This window comes from Simochromis diagramma, unplaced genomic scaffold (genome assembly GCF_900408965.1).
Source record: "Simochromis diagramma unplaced genomic scaffold, fSimDia1.1 OVJJ01000697.1, whole genome shotgun sequence".
NCBI lineage: Eukaryota > Metazoa > Chordata > Actinopteri > Cichliformes > Cichlidae > Simochromis > Simochromis diagramma.
In genome coordinates, this window is record NW_024387491.1 from 2,820 (window position 1) to 23,073 (window position 20,254).

General features: G+C 41.4%; 2 protein-coding genes and 1 long non-coding RNA gene across 4 annotated transcripts; 2 read left to right on the top strand and 1 right to left on the bottom strand.

Annotated features, from left to right (window-relative positions):
- The first annotated feature begins 922 nt into the window (after nucleotides 1-922).
- LOC120724568 lies at nucleotides 923-2,934 on the top strand. Its single transcript, XR_005693957.1, has 3 exons — nucleotides 923-978; nucleotides 1,052-1,905; nucleotides 2,790-2,934. It is a non-coding gene; the product is annotated as an uncharacterized LOC120724568 (long non-coding RNA).
- Nucleotides 2,935-6,062: 3,128 nt separating this feature from the next.
- On the top strand, nucleotides 6,063-16,055 carry LOC120724570. Its single transcript, XM_040016819.1, has 9 exons — nucleotides 6,063-6,141; nucleotides 6,222-6,349; nucleotides 6,444-6,495; nucleotides 7,333-7,430; nucleotides 7,532-7,668; nucleotides 14,585-14,650; nucleotides 14,838-14,884; nucleotides 15,050-15,198; nucleotides 15,733-16,055. Exons 1-9 carry the CDS (start codon nucleotides 6,095-6,097, stop codon nucleotides 16,053-16,055), a joined length of 1,047 nt encoding a protein of 348 aa, XP_039872753.1. The 5' UTR covers nucleotides 6,063-6,094.
- LOC120724567 (serine/threonine-protein kinase mos-like) lies at nucleotides 15,930-19,488 on the bottom strand. 2 transcript variants are annotated; one of them, XM_040016818.1, is made up of 7 exons: nucleotides 19,408-19,488; nucleotides 19,251-19,298; nucleotides 19,068-19,111; nucleotides 18,287-18,479; nucleotides 18,036-18,168; nucleotides 17,284-17,391; nucleotides 15,930-16,717 (listed from the first exon to the last, which is right to left on the bottom strand). In XM_040016818.1, the coding sequence occupies exons 4-7, from the start codon at nucleotides 18,343-18,345 to the stop codon at nucleotides 16,280-16,282; spliced, it is 738 nt and encodes a 245-aa protein (XP_039872752.1). In that variant the 5' UTR covers nucleotides 18,346-18,479; nucleotides 19,068-19,111; nucleotides 19,251-19,298; nucleotides 19,408-19,488; the 3' UTR covers nucleotides 15,930-16,279. The 2 variants fall into 2 exon arrangements, with proteins under 2 accessions (XP_039872752.1, XP_039872750.1); XM_040016816.1 differs by lacking the exons at nucleotides 19,068-19,111; nucleotides 19,251-19,298; nucleotides 19,408-19,488 and having other exon boundaries at nucleotides 18,287-18,639.
- Nucleotides 19,489-20,254: the final 766 nt, after the last annotated feature.

Below are 20,254 nucleotides of genomic sequence, written 5' to 3' on the forward strand. Positions count from 1 at the left end.
ACATGCTTTTATATTGAGGCAGATTTTTCACTGTTTTTATTCCATCAGCAGCTCAACATCATGAGCAGCTTTGACATAAAGACATCAAACTCAAGCTGACTTTAAACTGGATCTACTTTTAATACAGGGGCTCAAAAACAACATCTTTATTATATATCAGGACAGAAAGTCATTTCATCTCAAATGGAAACAGCTTTATTTGGAATAATCAGCACTATCAACTTGTTTGGGATCTCCACCAGTTTCATGTCTTTACAGCTTCTCCAACAAAGTTCCTGTAAAATCAGCATTTTTGTCTTTATTGGTTTAATAGTGACTGATTATTCAGTCCCAATCTGCTGTCATCTAAAGAACAAAATGATGTTTCTATGAGTCAAAAAGCTCCAGATGTTGTCGGCTTCACAAAGAAAACAAAGATTAGGAACTTAAACACAAAGTGTTTGGAGCCAAAATGTTAGCAAGCTGCTCTTTTTGAAATGGCAGAGGTACAGTGGTGTCTAACAGCACACTGTGGAAGGCAAACATTATTGTTGGATGAAACTTCATTTCCAACACTTCAGCAGATCTTAAGTTTGGGCAGTACAGTACAAAATGACTGGCGACCTGTAGCCTTGACCTCCATCGTAAGCAAATGCTTCGAGAAGCTTGTCAGGGACTTCATCTGCTCTGCACTACCCGATTCAATGTACCTTATACAGTCCGCATACCGCCACAACAGGTCCACTGATGATGCCATAGCCCTGACACTACATACTGCCCTGTCACACCTGGAGTACGGTGTACATTTTAGGACATCGTCAGGTCACAAGAAAAAAGTTGTCAGGTATCAGACAAAAAATTGTCAGGTCTCAGTTCTCAAAAAAAAAAATTGTCAGGTATCAGACAAAAAATTGTCAGGTCTCAGTTCTCAAAAAAAAAAGTTGTCAGGTATCAGACAAAAAATTGTCAGGTCTCAGTTCTCAAAAAAAAAATTGTCAGGTATCAGACAAAAAATTGTCAGGTCTCAGTTCTCAAAAAAAAAGTTGTCAGGTATCAGACAAAAAATTGTCAGGTCTCAGTTCTCAAAAAAAAAAGTTGTCAGGTATCAGAACACAAGGTACTAGAGAGAAAATCTTCCTGCAGGTGGCGCTGTTGTCATGTCCCACCCGAATTGATTTCCAAATACCTCATCAACGTGTGACAGTGGGAGAGCGTAAGGTCATTGACCTCACCGGAGTTTTACCGTGGTTCAGGCTCCTAACGACACAAGGTAAGTTTAACTTTTTCTCCCTTTTGTTCATATTTTTGCCACAGTTGTGTTATATTAGGTTGCAGTTATGTTGTGAAAGTTACATATCAGAGAAGGAAAGCTAGTTTTGTACGAAACCAAATCAGTACTATTTTTGTCTGGCTAACGGTGTGTTCACACCGAACGCGATGGGCGCGTGAAAAAAGCCCCAAACGCCCCTAACTTGACGCGTGCACATTCGCACCCTCTACGCGTGTCCAAGAAAAATCCATCGCGCCCCAAAATATCATATTTTAACGCGCGTGAACCGGAAATGTGGGAGGGATGTGGGAGGAAGTTTTGCAAGACCGGTATCTTTGCAAGATGGCAGCTGTCGAGCTAGCGCTTGAAGAGAGAGTCTCCCTTCTCTATTTACTGTGGAGAGCAAAGTAGCGGTGTAAAGGACATCCTTGCCGTACCTGGGTCCATCAGGTCCTCCAGAGGTGTGAGCAGTTTGGTGAGTTTCACCACTTGCTCCAGGAGCTGCGCCTGGATGACGGCCGATTCCAGCGCTATCACCGTCATTCACTCAGCCAGTTTGAGGACCTGCTGTCCCGCGTCGGTCCCAGAATCGCCCGCCTAGACACCAATTACAGGCGCTCAATCCCACCTGCAGAGCGCCTGTCCGTCTGCCTGAGGTTAGTAAAAGTGTTTAATACGGTAGTCCTTTATTGATACCTGTGCTAATATGCTAAACCATCCATTTATACACTGCTAACATGGATGTGCTATGCTAACAGTGAATGCTCTCGGTGTTTACTGAAAGCAAACTATGGTACAAAGACGACTGTTTATAATATTTCTAGTGATACTCAGAAGCTCTCATCAAGCCCCGATTTAATTCGATTTATGCTGTTATCAGTGTTTGAATGATAGCATGGCTGTGGTGTCACATCAATGTATGCGCTGGTGTTTGCTGATATCAAACTGTAGCATTAGGACCACTGAGTTAACCTTGTAGTGATACTCACTCCTTTTTATTTAGACCTGGTTTGATTCTGGGATAGTTGAATATTTGTATATAATCCCTGCAGCTGTCAGACTCTATACAGGGGTCACCAGCCTTTATTAAAACAGAGTTAGATAAAACTGAACAGTTTGGTTCATCTCTAGTTACATGGTTCTATCTTGATAAGCTGTCTTATCCCAGATTAATTTTTCAAAAATATTAATGATTTAAGCAAGGAAAGGGCTACATGTCAACATACAACTCTTTATTTCTATTAATGTCTTACTTCATTCCTACCTGATTGACATGTTTAGGAATTATGAGTGATTGGCTCACTGTAGTTGTGAAAGTTGCTACCAATCAAATTATGATATGTTAAAGTTAAAACAAAACACAACTGTTTTAGATATGATCTAATAAACATTTTGTAATTATCCTTATAATTACAAAAGGTTTTATGTAAGATTCATGTTTTGTGATTTAAATCTGACATCACAAAAGTATTTTGGAATTTGAATAATGTATTTTGTAACTGCAGTACACATAATACTGATTTTGAACAATTTTGTCCAGGTTCCTTGTCACCGCGGACTCCTTCAGCACCAAGCGTTCAGTTACAGAGTCGGTGTGTCCACGGTGAGCCAGATCACCCCCCAGGCAGCGACGGCCACCTGGGACTGTCTAGTGGACGACTTCATGGCTGTGCCTTCACCTGGAGACTGGCGGTCCATCACAGAGGGATTTCCAGGAGCGCTGGAACTTTCCTCTGTGCTGTGCAGCTCTGGATGGGAAGCACGTCCAGACAAAGGCACCCCATATATCATATAGGAGACACACACATTGATGTACACTAAATATTTATTTCATTTATTTTTTGTGGTGCCCAAATTTATGGACCTGCTTGATTTAGTTTAAACAGTTATTGCACACTTTCTGTAAATCCAGTAAACTTCTTTTCACTTCTCAAATATCACTGTGTCTGTCTCCTGTATGACATATTTAACTGACATTTTTTTATTGTAACAACCAATGATTTATACAGGAAAATGATGTCTATTAACAAGGTTGCCCAAACTTTTGCATCCCACTGTATTAGTATATTTTGTCATTAGTATAATATGAAATAAATTCTACATGTGTCAAGTCGTGTGCCAACATTTGCTGTGTAGTAGAACTGAGACATTAGTCATTATAAAAATTTATTTGAAATAATATTAAAAGTCTCAAACAGAAAAACATTAAACATAAATATATAAAATATAAGTATTTACAGAGAGACAGGAATAAAAAGGACCAGCTGCTCTCCAGAGCAGGAACAAGGCTGAGGAGGAAATGCTCCATTGGAGACTGGCGTGGCCTCTTCAGGGACTCCAGGATGGCCAGCTCCACCGCCGATGGAACGTCCTGGGACCCGTCCCTCATCTGCCTCGGAGCAGTCCTCCCCTGTGGGCCTGTAAAAAAGCACAAAACACAAAGAAATGAGAAGGCTGCTACTAGATTTTAATTTCAACATTGAAAAAAACAAACAAAACAAAAACAGGATATAATCAGATTGGTTGTAGATATTTAAGGTGATCACAAGGCAATCCCACCGACTAAAAAGGTATCAGTGCTTGCTGTACATACCTGTGGGTGCAGCAGCAGGAGCTCAGGGACTGGGGAGCCAGGAGAAGCAACAGGGGATGCTCTGCTTCAGAATCAGTTGGTTCTATCAATACAGTATTAAATGTTAACAGGTTGAATATAATAATCATAGAGTAGACAGTGGTCCCTCATTTATTGCAGCAGGGGTTCTCAGAATAACTAGCCCCTGGTCACGCACTTTATACACTGTTTTCCCCACACACATGAACATTGGTCACAGTTCTCACAATTGATTCTCAAAGTGCAAACCTTTGTAGATTGCAAAACGTAAAAGTATTATTATGCCGTGTTTTGTCTTCATCTGCCTGCCACTTTCATGCGCCTTTTTCCCTCGCGGTGCAGGTGTCTATTTCCGAATGAGGGTCGTAGTTATGGGTGTTTTTGTGCTGTTTTTTCTATTGGACGTGATAGTTATCAAAACCAAACATGATAAATTTGGCAAGCGCAGGAGACACGACACGAAGGAGATTTGTCAATCAGGCTGCAGAATGCAATGCTGTACGGTGCAAAAAAAAGAATAGAAAAAGAAAATCAGCGAAAAAGCGAAGCAGTGACGGATGAACAGCGGGACCACTGTGTGCTGTTTATTAATAAACAAAATATATTCCTAAATGACAACATACATAAAAGCAGAATGGTATTTGTATGTCAGAGGGAAAATAGCGGTGGCTTGCTAGCTTTTGTGCGGCTTCCCCGGGTCAGTGAAAACTTTAGAGAAAACTTAAGAGAAATGAATGAACTTACCAGATTGCCCGATCTCTTCACATATCTTCCTCCAAGCTCGGTCCTTTATATTCCTGTCTCGGTACAGAAAGCAGCTGGTGTCGTAGAGCTCCGGGTTGTTTGCTACCGCATTGATTAGCCTTCCTTCCATTGAAGTATGAAAGGCTTTGGCTGGATCTGCCCCTTTGACCTAGGTAACAGCCACGTCACCAAGCTCCTGATTGGTTGTCGCGGCGCGATTTGACGCTGGAGTTCAGATTTTTCCAACTCGAGCGGTAGACGCGAAACGCGCGTATGCACAAAATGCAACACAAAAACTCACACGCGTTTTTTTTTTCGCGAGTCAAACGCCTGAAACGCGCTACACTGACGCGCGTTTCACGCGTTTTGGCGTTTTCGCGACGCAAATCTGCTTCCGAATTTTCGCGGGAGCCGCAATCGCGGGTCATCGCGCCTTTCCATTAACTTTACATGTAAACCTGACGCTCTGGCCGCCTCTATCGCGTTCGGTGTGAACACACCGTAATTCATTCTAGCTAGCGACAGTGGTGAAACGTGATTCAAATTTAAACTGTTCAGTAATTGTTTTGTATACATTTCAGCAAATGGAGAAGCTGAAAGCTTACGAGCAGCCTGCATCCTTTCTGTCGCTCTTTTTCTTTATTTCTCTTTTCTATATTGCTACTGTCGGGATATTTTTTGATCCCGATATGTTTTTTTCTGTTTTTAGACTTTGCTGCAATATGTCATCTGACAATGATGAAAGGAGTATCCGACTCTGGCTGGTTCCCATGACTGTACCAAAAATACTTTTTTTTTTTAAAAAATGACTAAATGACTAAAGTACAACTTATTTATTAACTACTGTTTACCTCTTTCATATCAAAGAAGTGTATTTTTTGCTACACATGTTTTATTTGTGGGCACTGAATAGACGATGCTTTTAGTGTAATTGCCACATAAAAAGATTTAGTACTTTACTGGTTAATTACTTATGTTCAGTGTAAGAGGTGGGTGATCAATTAGACTGTTGTTGTTACACTTAACCTTTCAAGATACAATGATAATAACATTGTTCAACAAAGGCTTAAAACAAAAGGAAATCAGCTGTGCACTGACTTCATATAGGCATAAAATAAGGCAAGTCTGCATTTCAACAGTTTCCGTGACAACTCTCTAAAATTACAAAACACGCAGTTTGCATTTAATATAATGTAAGTCTGTGTTGTCTTTTAACAGTGAGAGGCATCTGAGACGAGTTTTAAAACTTCTAGGGTTGAAGCGAAGATGCCCCCAACGACCTTTTACTGAAATCCACAAAGCTGTGGAGGTAAGCGTTAAAACATCAGTGCAAAAAATATATATTTTCCTGAAGTCTGTGTCATGAGCTATTGTAGAAACAATAAATGTTATTTTCTGTAGTTATTAAAAAAAAAAAACATTCAATTGTCTGTTTGTTTGTTTTTTACAGTAAGATGAAACAGTGGTCTCCTGAACAAGGAATCAGGGCAATGGTAAAGCGGGTAAGGGATGTCAGAGGAGTGCGGCCTTGTTACAGGTTGGTTAAATAGTGTGTATATAATCAAGTATTCTCTTGTTTTACTGTTGAGCTCAGAGTAAAATCTATTGTTACTGTAGAGACGATGTTGCTAATATAATGAGGTATATGGATGCAAGTGGTCTTCAGAGGAGATCTCCTGGAAAGAAGAAAATTCCCCATTGGAATTACATCAGCCGTGGTCCAAATGACACATGGCACATTGATGGTATTTATTTTATCTTTTCAATTAACCTTCCAAACATGTTTTGATGGTACTTTTGTTGAAACAAATTGTAATTATTATTTGTTATTTCATATAGGCAATGATAAACTGAAGTTCTTTGGAATGTGGATACATTTGGGGATTGATGGGTAGGTTTGAATATGGCATTCGCTACTTAATTTATTATATTCAGTGATAGTACAAAGTTGCTTCAAGATAAGGATGTGCGGTAAACTGAGGTGTTATCTCTCCTGAGTAGTCTAGGGCAGGGATGGGCAAGTCCAGGCCTCGAGGGCCGGTGTCCTGCAGGTTTTAGATGTGTCCTTGATCCACAGCTGATTCAAATGGCTAAATTACCCTCACAACATGTTTTGTAGTTCTCCAGAGGCCTGGTAATGAACTAATCATTTTATTCAAGTGTGTTTACCCAGGGTGATATCTAAAACATGCAGGACACTGGCCCTCGAGGTCTGGAGTTGGCCAAGCCTGGTCTAAGGGACCAAGATAAAGTATGAATAGTGAAGGAGGATTCAAGATGGCGGTTTTTAAAAGGCTTATTTCCTGCTAGTCTTAAAGTTCCATTTCAGACTGGCAGTTAATTTCAGGGAGGGCCAAGACCAACACAACAAACAAAACATCCCTGATATAAAGTAAACAGAATTTAACTCCAAAGAAAATAAAATGTACAATTTACGATAACCTACCTAACCAACACATAAACAGGAGAATACAAGGGATTACAAAACAAAAGGCAGCTCTCCCCTTGCGTCAGTCTGAACATAGTCAAGTCACATTCAATTCCAAAGGCATGTAAGCCTACACAACTATGGCAGTCAAAATGGCCGGAGGAACCAGAAACAACGCCTAGACATAATACAATGGAAAACCAGCATACTCTTGGGGAATGTAACAAAAACCAAACATAGTGCCAAAACATGATTAAATCATATGTACAAGTGGCCACTTTTCTGTTTCTTTCTTTTCAGATTTTCCAGGAAGGTTCTATGGCTAAAGGTGGGCACATCCAACCGCAAACAAAACTTTGTGGCCAGATACTTCTTTGAGGCTGTTCAAGAACAGGGTGGTATGCAATATACTAAAAAATGGGGGGTTAAAAAAGATTACATTTTGTTAATAAATTTATTTTTTCATCATTCACTAATTATCTTCAGTTTGTGTCTTTAGGCTGTCCTCAAATGATTCGGGGGGACAGAGGAAAGGAGAACCTTGTTGTGGGTCAAATGCAGATGGCATTTCACATGCGAGATCTTGGGAATCAGGCATGGAGGTGCTTCAGAATGGGGACATCAGTGCACAACCAGGTATGTCTTTAAGCTGGTAAATGACTATTTCTAAAGTAACAACCTGACAACAAAACTGATAATGTCATGTTTCTTGTGCTGGTGTAGTTCTTCTTCCCACCAGCAAGAGTCGCTACAGTTCTTTCATGCCAAGATTTGTTTGTTATTAGCTGTAGAGTTAGTAATGCAGCACACTTTGAGAAAAGACTGACTCAGCATGTTGTTCAGATAAACATCTGCATCCATCCTCTTCGTTGTTTTACAGAAAGCATCGCTTGTGAGTATTTAAGTTGAACAAGAGTTAATGCAACTATATTTGCTATTATTTATGCACTTTTATGGTTAAAGGTGTACTGTATTCAGATTTACTTTCTTTCCAATGTTAGCTAGTTTAGCCAACTGATTTGCATTATCGTGTGAATATATAGGCTGAATATTGCTTATTTCTTCTGTTTGTAGTTTCACTCTGTTGATAATTGAAGGCAGCGTCAATAAAAGGGACGACACACCTGTCAGTTGTCGAGGAGTTTATCTATCTGCATAACTGTATCCAGTGTAGCAGTGAGGGCAGAATAGTGAAAAAGCGTCCTTCTACAAGACAACCTTTGGATGTTACGTCAACTCAGCTACATCAACCATGTCTGAAGCAAGACAAGATAAAGCATCATCTGTCCGTTCAGAGAAATCATATGGGTCAAAGGGTACAAGTAGGTCATCTGCCAGTATGGCCGCCCTAAACGCTCGAGCCAAAGCTGAAGCAGCACGCAAAAGAGCCGAATATGCTAAAAAGGAAATCGAAATGCAAGTTAAGAAAGCAGAGCTTAAAGTAGAGGAAACACGTCTAGAGGCCACATTACAAGCCCTCCAACAAGAACGTGACGCGGAAGCGGCACACGCCGAAGCAATAGTTTTTGAAACAGCAGTCAATGATCTTGAAGAAGAACACGTGCGTGTACCTCAAAGGGTTGACACTTTGGAACGCACCTTTAACTATGTGAAAGACCAGCTCATCATCAAAGACAGCACAAGCCCAATTGGCCATACCGAGTATAATTCAATGCCTGCACCAAATGTCACATTCCTCACGCCAAAACAAGAGCCAACCAGGTCGGACACCTTAAAGGAATATGTCCTTCAACCTCTGAGTACTGACAATGGAGAAAATGTTTCCCAGTCTCCGAAATTAATGCAGAAAACGTCACCAGGTACTTCACCGAGATTTGAACATAAGGTGAGCATGCAACAAGGAAACATTTCTGACATAGCCAGGTTTCTTGCAAGACGCGACTTACTCACCGGTGGCCTCCGAAGGTTCAGTGACAAGGCAGGAGATTACTGGGGATGGAAATCTTCGTTTGAGAATGCAATTTGTGACTTAAACCTAACGGCCAGTGAGGAACTGGATTTGCTGATTAAATGGCTCGGCACAGAATCAGTGCAATATGCATATCGTTTAAGAGCTGTGCATATTAACAATCCCTCTGAAGGACTTGCTAAGGTGTGGGAAAGATTAAATGAGTGCTACGGCTCCCCCGAAGCTATAGAGAACGCACTGCTCGACAGATTGGACCGTTTCCCAAAAATCTCATACAAAGATCCACAACTGTTGAGAGAACTACAGGACCTGCTCCTAGAGATAGATGCCGCAAAGAGTGAAGGTTACATTCCAGGTCTACTCTACCTCGATACAGCGAGAGGCATTAATCCAGTGGTGGAAAAACTCCCCTATGCTATGCAAGAAAAATGGATGAACTATGGTTCTAAATACAAAGAGGACCATTGTGTGTCATTTCCACCATTCTCTGCATTTGTGGCCTTCATCAGTAGAGAAGCAAAAATGCGCAACGACCCCAGCTTTAGGCAGTCTGTGCCGCCTCCTCCTGCCCTTTCAAAGACGAATAAACTTTACGAAAAACACGCTAAAAGAGAACCTATCTCAGTCATCAGAACTGAAGTTGTCAGTACGGAGCCGAAATCAACTCCTACAAACATCGAGGACCCAAATAAGGAATGTCCTATCCACAAAAGGCCTCATGCTCTCAAAAAATGCAGAGCATTCAGGGAAATGCCACTGGAGGAGCGAAAGGCCTATCTCAAAAAAAACATGATATGCTTCAGATGCTGCGCTTCTACAAACCACCAGGCAAAGACATGTAAGTCAGAAATACATTGTATAGAATGTGATTCAAAATTACACATTACAGCTCTTCATCCGGGACTGGCACCAACGACTACTGCGACAGCTACTATTGCAGAGCCGGTAACAGTTGACGGCGGGGAGCGCAATGCAGCACGGCCCACAGCTATCTCGACATGCACACAAGTCTGTGGAAGTGAATTTGAAAGTCACTCATGTGCCAAGATCTGCCTTGTGTTCATTTACCCAAAGAACTCACCTGAAAAGAAACTTAAGGCCTATGCCATCCTAGACGACCAAAGCAACAGGTCACTCGCAAAATCATCGGTTTTTGACACATTTGGCATCACAAGGAACTCATTTCCATATAAATTGAGAACCTGTGCTGGATTGGAGGAAGTGACAGGGAGGAGAGCTTTTAACTTCATTGTGGAATCGGCAGATTGCACGTCACGTCTTGAGCTCCAGACACCTATCGAGTGTGATATGCTACCCGACAATCGCAGTGAGATTCCCACAGCTGAAGCTGCTGGAAACCACACCCACCTTCAGGAAATCGCAACCGAAATCCCGGCTCTCGACCAGAGTGCTCAAATCCTGCTGCTCATTGGAAGGGACGTTATTCAAGCACACAAAGTTCTCGACCAGCGCAATGGACCTCCAAATGCGCCATTTGCACAGAAGCTAGCTCTTGGATGGGTGATCATTGGCAACGTTTGCCTGGGTGGAGCTCACAAACCCGTGCGTGCTAACATTTTCAAAACGAACATCTTAGACAATGGTCGTCCAAGTCACTTCCTTCCATGCAAAAATGCCATTCAGGTAAAGGAAAGTTTCAACTCGCAAGGCTACAACAAGGTCAACACCCCAATGCGAAGAAAGCACTCTTCGATTGGAGAAACAGTTTTCAAACAAACAAGTTTGGACGAGAGCCTCGGCTACTCTCAGGAGGAAAGGGCCTTTTTACAGATAATGGATAAGGAAGTCTACCAGGACAGTGCTAACAGTTGGGTCGCGCCACTACCTTTTCGTTCACCCAGGCCACGGCTGCCGAACAATAAGCGGCAGGCTATGCAACGCCTTACATCGGTACGCCACATGCTGAACAAACGCCCTCAGGTAAAAGGTCAGTTTACAGACTTTATGCAAACTTAGTTTGACAATGGCCACGCTGAGATAGCGCCACCACTCACTAAAGAAGAAGAGTGCTGGTACCTCCCCTTCTTCGGCGTGTACCACCCACGCAAACCGGAACAAATACGCATTGTCTTCGACTCAAGTGCACAACACAATGGAGTATCCCTCAACGATGTTCTTCTTACTGGGCCCAACCTCAACAATAGCTTGTTGGGTGTGTTGATGCGACTCCGTGAAGAAAAGGTGGCAGTCACAGCCGATATCAAACAAATGTTCCATTGCTTCGTGGTCAGGGAGGACCACCGGAACTTTTTGAGATTCCTCTGGCACCAAAACAATGACATGGATCAACCGATCGTGGAATACAGAATGACTGTACATGTCTTTGGCAACAGCCCGTCGCCCGCGGTTGCAACTTACGGACTCAGAAGGGCATCAGAGGACCAAGACAGGCAAGACATCACTACACAACATCTGGTGGAACGACATTTTTACGTAGATGATTGTCTTGCCTCCTTCCAATCAAGTACTGATGCCATTGTTGTTATGCAAAACGCTCAAGACACTATGGCTTCATCTAATCTGAGGCTACACAAGATTGCATCCAATGACGTGGACGTAATGAAGGCATTCCACAAAAACGATCTAGCCAAAGGTCTAAAAGACCTCGACCTAGGAGCTGACATTCCACCTATGCAAAGAAGCCTTGGAATAAGCTGGGACATTGCAACAGACAAATTCACGTTTCAAGTGTCCACTGCTGAGAAGCCCTATACCCGCAGAGGGGTACTTTCAGTTGTCAACAGTCTGTTTGACCCTCTCGGGTTTGCAGCTCCGGTCAGCATCAAAGGCAGAGCTCTCCTTAGAGAACTTTCCACAGACATATGTCAATGGGATGATCCACTCCCAGAAAAGTTGCTCCAAGAGTGGAGTGCATGGAAAGAGTCCCTGAAACTTCTCGAAGAAGTCAGAATACCGAGAATGTACACCTCTATATCCTTCAATGGTGCAGAAAAAAGGGAGCTCTGTATATTCTGTGACGCGTCTACAAAAGCTATCGCTGCAGTAGCCTATGTCAAGCTAACAGACTCAGAAGGCAACAATGAACTGGGATTCATGTTTGGCAAAGCAAAACTCGCACCGCAGCAAGAAATAACAATCCCCAGGCTTGAGCTATGTGCAGCTGTTCTTGCTGTCGAGATTGCTGACATTATCACAGAGGAAATTGATGTTCCCTTCCATTCTACAAGATTTTTCACAGACAGCAGAGTGGTACTTGGATACATACAGAATGAATCCAGACGATTCTACGTCTATGTATGCAATCGCGTACAGAGGATTCGAAAATCGTCCAACCCAGAGCAGTGGAACTACGTTCCAACAGAGCTTAACCCGGCCGACATAGCTTCAAGATCAATCCAAGCTAGTGCACTCTCATCAAGCACATGGCTCAAAGGACCAGATTACCTACTGAGATCAACCCCTGAAGTGACTAAACATACCTTTGAACTAGTCAATCCTGAATCAGATCCTGAGATCCGTCCAACAGTGACATCACTTTCAACCAATGTCGTGGCTTCTTTCCTCAAAACGAGACGATTTGCGTCTTTCTCTACTTGGGGGTCACTGTTGAGAGCAATAGCAAGGCTCATTCATATCGCAAGGTGTTACAGGAACAGCACTCCCCCAAAAAGGTGTCATGGCTGGCATATCTGCAAAAGTCTTAGTCCAGAAGATTACAGTAAGGCAAAGAGCGTTGTTCTGAGTGGTCTTCAACACGAGGTTTACCCTGACATCTTCACATGTCTTCAAGCCCAAAAAGACATTCCAAAACAGAGCCTTCTCAGAAAACTCTCTCCTTTCAAAGACAATGCAGACTGTCTCAGGGTTGGTGGTCGCCTTTCACTAGCCAGCATGGAAAGCGACGAAGCACACCCCATTATCATCCCAGGCAACCACCATTTAACTACTTTACTAATCCGACACTACCACCAACAGGTGCAGCACCAGGGGCGCCATTTCACAGAGGGAGCCATGAGATCCGCTGGCTTCTGGATTGTTGGTGGGAAACGGAGCATCAGTTCAGTCATCCACCACTGTGTAATTTGCCGCAAGCTCAGGTGGAACACAGGAACGCAAAAAATGTCAGACTTACCCATCGATCGTGTGACAGTCTGCCCCCCGTTCACTTACGTCGGAGTTGACGTCTTTGGACCGTGGACAATAAGCTCTCGGAGAACAAGAGGAGGCCTTGCTAGCAGCAAACGCTGGGCCGTCATCTTCACCTGCTTGGGCATCAGGGCCATTCATGTTGAGGTCATCGAGACGATGGAGTCGTCTAGTTTTATCAATGCTCTGAGACGATTCATCTCTATCCGAGGACCAGTAAAGCAGCTGAGGTCCGACTGTGGGACCAACTTTCTGGGAGCGTGCAAGGAGCTCGGAATAACTTCAAAACACTGCGACAATCAGGAAATTCAAGACTTTTTATCCAAGAATGAATGCACATGGATCTTCAACCCTCCTCATAGTTCTCATATGGGAGGAAGTTGGGAGCGCATGATCGGCATCGTGAAGCGCATACTGGACTCTATGCTAACTGTCAACTCAGTTTGCCTGTTGACCCATGAGGTTCTCGTTACCCTTCTAGCAGAGGTAACCGCTATTGTAAACTCTCGACCGCTACTACCAGTCTCGTCAGATCCAGATTGCCCCTTTCTTCTTACGCCTGCTACCCTCCTTACGCAGAAAACTGGATTACCACCTACACCACCCGGACACTTTGACAATAAAGATATGTTCGGACGCCAATGGAGACAAGTGCAACATCTTTCAAATGTCTTCTGGCACCGTTGGAAAACACAGTACCTGCCGACGCTCCAAGAGCGAAGAAAATGGCAATCTGTGAGTCAAAATCTTCAAAAGGGAGATCTAGTTCTTCTAAAGGACAGTCGAGCTAAAAGAAACCACTGGCCTATGGGGGTGGTTGTTGAGACCTTTCCTAGCCAAGACGGACACATCAGAAAGATTGAGGTAAAGGTCACTTCTGGAGGAATATCTAAAACCTTCTTAAGACCAGTGACAGAGACTGTACTCCTGCTGCGAAATACTAATAGAGACATTGATCCTTAAAGATGGTGATGGCATCCGATAGGTGTCAGACGGGGAGTGTGCTGGTGTAGTTCTTCTTCCCACCAGCAAGAGTCGCTACAGTTCTTTCATGCCAAGATTTGTTTGTTATTAGCTGTAGAGTTAGTAATGCAGCACACTTTGAGAAAAGACTGACTCAGCATGTTGTTCAGATAAACATCTGCATCCATCCTCTTCGTTGTTTTACAGAAAGCATCGCTTGTGAGTATTTAAGTTGAACAAGAGTTAATGCAACTATATTTGCTATTATTTATGCACTTTTATGGTTAAAGGTGTACTGTATTCAGATTTACTTTCTTTCCAATGTTAGCTAGTTTAGCCAACTGATTTGCATTATCGTGTGAATATATAGGCTGAATATTGCTTATTTCTTCTGTTTGTAGTTTCACTCTGTTGATAATTGAAGGCAGCGTCAATAAAAGGGACGACACACCTGTCAGTTGTCGAGGAGTTTATCTATCTGCATAACTGTATCCAGTGTAGCAGTGAGGGCAGAATATTTCTGTTGTTTAGAGAGCTGAATGTTTCAACAGTATTTTAAAGCGGACATGGATTAAGAAATGGCTGACAACATTTGAGGTAAAGCAAATCTTTCACCTGTAAAACCTATTAACAAAGACTAGCCATCAAAATTTCATTAAACATACGATGGATTAGTTTATCTGAAAAGACAAGGCCAGAATCTGTGTTTATGTACATCTGTACCTTTTCACTAATGAAATTCTCACCTTCACAACTTATGTCTTTTTCAAAACAACATGCGTAGGCCATGATGGAGTCTGGGATCCTTGAACTGGACAATCCTGTGCACATGTAAGTCAATATTTTTAGACATGAAAAATAATCAAGCAGCAGTATGAAAGTATGTGGTCTAGGAATGCCTTTGTTTTTTGAGTACTGATTAAAATTTAGCTTTTACTTATTCTACCTCAAAGAAGCAGATGAACATATTAATTTTTTAATTCTCCTTTTTCATAGCAACTGCTTGCAGTACTCACACTTGCCACTGCTTCAAAGAGACTTAAAAACGGAGCAAACAGTTTGGAACACCCATGACATCCGCAAGCAACGCAATGCACCTGGTCCATTTGGGAAACCCGGCCTTCTGTTTACCTCACCACCTCCTGGTATGTCATTTGAAAGCCTGTGGGTTTTTTTTTTTTTTTTTTTTAACTTTCATTAGTTTACTTTTACTTTGATATAGCACTCTTCACAGGATAAAAACCACAAAGTGGCTTCACAATAATATAAAACAGATAAACATAAAACAGCACAATCGAACATACAGAATAAATACAATCAAGGAAACGTAATGATGGAGGCAGAGCATTCCATGACCTGGGAGCCACCGCTTTGGAAGATCTATTGCCTCTGGTCTTCTGGTGGGACTACTAACAGCCATTGATTAGATGATCACAGGCTGGGAGAGGGAGCATGGGGTTCTATAAGATCAGAAATTAAGGCAGGAGCTTCACGATTCGGAGCTTTGAAAGTCATTACTAAAATTTTAAAATGAATTTTCTAAAATATACTGGAAGCCAGTGTAATGAGCGTAAAACTGTTATAATATGCTTTCTCTTTTGTGTCTTCCTAAGAAGCCTACTTGTAGTACAATAAGAGTGAAGAGTGAACATCTTTTCAATATTGTCTTTCATTCGCAGGATATGGCAATGTGCTGCACATAGTTGACCCAGACCTTTTAGACTACGCCAAGCAATTAATCTGTGAGAGGGAAGAGCCTTCACTGGTAGCAAACCAGGAATTCAGAGACATGTGCCAGAACATTTCAGAAAACAGCCAGTTTCCCTGCACACCTGATGGTTGCCTTGCTGCATACCTCATGCTAGTCCAAGAGCTCACAACTGCCATGAACAGAAATGCAGTTCCTACACCTTCTACGTTTGCAGAGGCAAATGACATATACATCTTTCTGAAGAGAGAGAGTATGGAAGGTGCACCAGTAAACATTTCCAATGACCAATAAAATCATACAACATTGTTTGTTAACATTTATTTATCCTTGTTTAAAATCAACAGGTAATTTGAAAACTGTCTGACCAACAAAATGTACAATAAAATGTTGAAATACAATTGACAAGGTGCCATCTTTCATAATGATTCAGTGTTTCATTTACCACAACTTTTGTTAACAATAATGTAGAACATAATTAACATTGAAAGACTTTTGAACTGCAGACTGTAGCAACATTACCACTTGTAGCCATATCGGCTCGTAAGATCAAGGCCTGACTTGAGAAACTTAACAACATCAGATGCGGAAGGCCTTGAGTCTGGGTCATAGCTCACCAAACCACCAAGAAAACTGTTTTTGTCACTGAGATGTGATAGGGCATGTGGTGGGGTTTTGGTGGCCATTAGTGCAGCCAGTTCTCTTTGTTTTTTAACCATCCACGGAGCGGAACCCGTCAGGATCTCCAGATATGTGGCTCCGAGGGACCACATGTCTGTCTGGAACGAGGCCTCTTCAAACATCAGTATGCATTCAGGGGCCATGTAAAGATATGTGCCACCAGTTGGACCGATAGCCTGGGCAGTGAACTTACTTCCTTGACGAAGCATCACAGTGTCTCTTATGTTTGCCATGCCCCAGTCTGTCAGGACTGCCTTCTTAGAAGGGTGGTGAACCTATAAGGTATACATATGAGAACTTACCAGGTTGTCTAAAATTTCACAAATGTTATCAAAAATGTCATTCCAAAGACCACAGCTCATAATTGAAAAAAAAAACAAAAAACCCTCAAAGCTTTTAGCACCCAGATCACCCAATCACTGCAGATTTATTCTGAGATTGTTTATTATACCCAACATTAAAATTAACAGATTGGTTAATGATCCAATCCGGTTTTATAGTCCTGTGCATTTTTTATCCCCATTCCACTTAAGCAAGTGGTACAGACTAATAAAATAATAGAAACTTTCAGTTTGTAAAGCCTAAACATTACAACATGTTTGGGAATTTTGTAGGTGTGCAAGAACCAACACATTAAAGAAAAAATGGACTATTAAAGAAACAATGTAAGGCTTCTTACTTTAAAAAAAAATCATTTATATGAATATGCCAGAAAAGTTTCTCATTGTTCAAATGTAGTGTTTAATAGACTGAAGAGAATAAAGTTAAATAAATAATATACTATTTTTATTTTGATCTTCAAAAACAAAGTAGAGAAAAAGAAAAATACAGTATGGCTTACCATGACATTTGCTGGCTTTATATCCTGGTGAATGATTCTCTGTGCATGGATGTACTCTACTGCCATGGATAAGTCCAGTGATATGAAACCGGCATCATCCCCTTCAAGCTATCAAGACAATATATAATATTAATAAAACCACGCGTAGCCAGGTGTGACAATCTAACATGTCTACCACTGGAAATGTATTACTTCAAATAGGATTAGTATTCAAATGCAATTGCAATTTCAATTTCAATAAATTACAATGGGACCTAAGACCAACAAAGTAAATGTTTGGCAGTGACCATCAAAAAGCCCTGATTGCAGTCCTCTTGCGAAACTGTGAGCAAGGTGGCCAACAAATCTGACTCAGTTACACCAGTCCTGTCTGGAGGACTGGACAGAAATTCCTGAAAAATATTGTAAGAATATTGTAGAAGAAAACCTAAAATGTCTGAACCTCATCCAAGTAAAAAAAGCAATTCTACCAAAAGAGTAAGGGAGCTTATTATTAAAAATTTAAGATTATTCTTTTACTAAGTTGATACTTTTCTGGCATTTGGCAATTAAAGATCATTTTGGTAATTCTAAATGGTTGAAAACATGAGAGAAAAAAAGTAATCAGTCTTTTTATATGTTGTACACAAAGATGGTTTCAAGTACATATTTAAACAAATGCCAGCAATAAAAAGTTATTTTTTAATATGAGGGTATTAAGATTATTCACATCTACCTAAATGTATTAAACATAAAATTATGAGTATTGGTACCTTCACCAAGCAGCTGTCTGTGTGAAGCACTTCCTGCAGGGTTGCGCCATGAATGTATTCAGCTGCCAACAAAAAGCAGGACTCAGTGCGGGCAACTGCCATGAGTCTGACGATGTTGGGGTGAGACAGTCTCCTAATAAAACAGAAACATGTCCGAATAAAAAAAAACAAAATAGAGGCATATTATGTTACAGCTTGAGGAACAATCGATTTTGACAATGAAACAAAAAAAAGTGTGTCAAAGTTCTTACAGTGAAACATTTATCTCATGATGAATGTCGCTGTCCTCCATCCCTTGTTGGCCACACATGATCCTTTTAACAGCTGCTGGAGTACCATGAAAAGAACCTCTATATACCTTGCCAAATGTTCCTTCTCCCAGTAGATTGTCCTCACTGTATGTAATTAAAGCCTCTTCCACATATGGAACACGTGGAAGATACACTTGGGGATAAAAAAAACAAAAAAAAAAAACACAAAGTAACATACATTAACATACAGCTACTGCTAATCATTCTTTTATTAACTGCTGGATCAGTAATATCTAGGTTTACTCCAGGAACTTGAGTACCAAATAGTGAAGAATGAAAACCTTTATTTACAATTTTGTCTGATGATATGATGTTAGCCCTAAATGGGAAAGAATGCTTACATGATGGCAATTTTGGAGTTGTGTTGAAAGACTGTGCAAAATCTATCAAAAGCCCACTATTTCCAGCACCTTCAGATAGCTCTTCAGCTCCCTCCATAGCTTCTTTTGCCTCAATAACTGCATGTGGTAACATGTCTTGGCTCACTGCTCCACCTGGACCTAGAGATGACCCTACATTTTCCTCCTTCCTTTGCTTGGACTGGCTTTTCTTTCTGACTCTCCCTGTTTCAAATTCAGCTGAGTTGGATGTTTCTGCATGGAAATCCTATGAACACATTCAGCCAAGATATACTTTTTGCAGGGTGCACTGTGAAAATATCCACATTTATGACAATGATAAGAAATTAATTGGTCTGTTCAAGATGAAGCCATGGTTTTACCTGTTCTGCAACACTTTGTCCTATGAGGGTTTCAGGAAGTTCATCTGCAGAATAAGATGCATATTATATACTGTAACTGTGCAATGACCAAGCATAGTAAACAAGTGTGTAAAGGTTGGAAATGTAATGCAAACAAAAAAAGAAGTCAATTTTAATGATTTAGTTAGATGTCCAGGCATTCACCTAAACTGCAACTTTCATCACCACCCACTTTAGTTACAGGGTCTTCATCTGTAAAATAACACATTAATTGCAATATATCTGAATGCCCAACATGGCCAGTGTACCATGTTCAATCATAACATCAAAAATATTCAATTTGGTTTGGGCAGGCACACACCTGAGATGGAACTTTGATCATCCAAACACACGACCTCTGTACAAAAAGTAAAATTATTTCATACCATACAAATTCGAGTGCTAGACAGTAGTTAATAGTAATATTGAACACTTTATTACCCAGTTGTCTTCGCCCGATGTATAGTGTTCTTTTCCACATATGTGTAATATCAGAAACAGTTCCGTATTCTTTGTGGAACTCCTCCTTACTCCACCTGGTCCCGTCAGAATGGCAAAGAGTGAACTCACTCCCCTCAGGCCAGAAGCGTTCTTTAAGAAAGAAAGTGTACTTTATTGGTCCCCATGGGGAAAATCCCTCTCTGCATTTAACCCATTCACTCAGTGAAGCAGTGGGCAGCCACTGGGCGCCCGGGGAGCAGTGTGTAGGGATGGTACCTTGCTCAGGGGTACCTCAGGGTAGCTGTTCAGGGGAATCAAACCCCCGACCTTCCGATCATGGGGCCACCACTCTACCTACTGAGCTATCCCTGCCCTACCATTTGCCTATGGTAATTAAATCATCATAGGTTTCATGGCCTTGAAGAATGATTCGAGGTGGAGCTTCGTCCATTATTAACTTCTGGTACCGTCCACACTTTCTATGAGTTCTTGGCTTCCACTGCATGGGAGCCAGTCTGACCTAGCATCAAGGAAAAAAAGGGAAATTTATGAAAAAATATGCCTTTTTAGAAAGTTATTTTTTAATATATTGCTGATAGTCATACAGGTAGCTTCACTTTTTAACTAACCTTCAATAATGATTTGCCATGGTCCAAATGTTTATCATTCAGTGGAAACTGCCTTTTCTTTACTTGAGGCTGTAGTAGTTTCTTGGCTTTACCAAAGGC

Coding starts and splice junctions, on each gene's coding strand:
- LOC120724570 (XM_040016819.1), top strand. CDS start 6,095: ATGGTAAAGCGGGTAAGGGATGTCAGAGGAGTGCGGCCTTGTTACAG. Junction 7,431..7,531: donor GGCTGTTCAAGAACAGGGTG/GTATGCAATATA, acceptor TTGTGTCTTTAG/GCTGTCCTCAAATGATTCGG. Junction 14,885..15,049: donor CTGGACAATCCTGTGCACAT/GTAAGTCAATAT, acceptor CCTTTTTCATAG/CAACTGCTTGCAGTACTCAC.
- LOC120724567 (XM_040016816.1), bottom strand. CDS start 18,522: ATGTTACTTTGTGTTTTTTTTTTTTGTTTTTTTTATCCCCAAGTGTAT. Junction 17,392..18,035: donor CAGACAGCTGCTTGGTGAAG/GTACCAATACTC, acceptor TTGTCTTGATAG/CTTGAAGGGGATGATGCCGG. Junction 16,718..17,283: donor TAAAGCCAGCAAATGTCATG/GTAAGCCATACT, acceptor TATACCTTATAG/GTTCACCACCCTTCTAAGAA.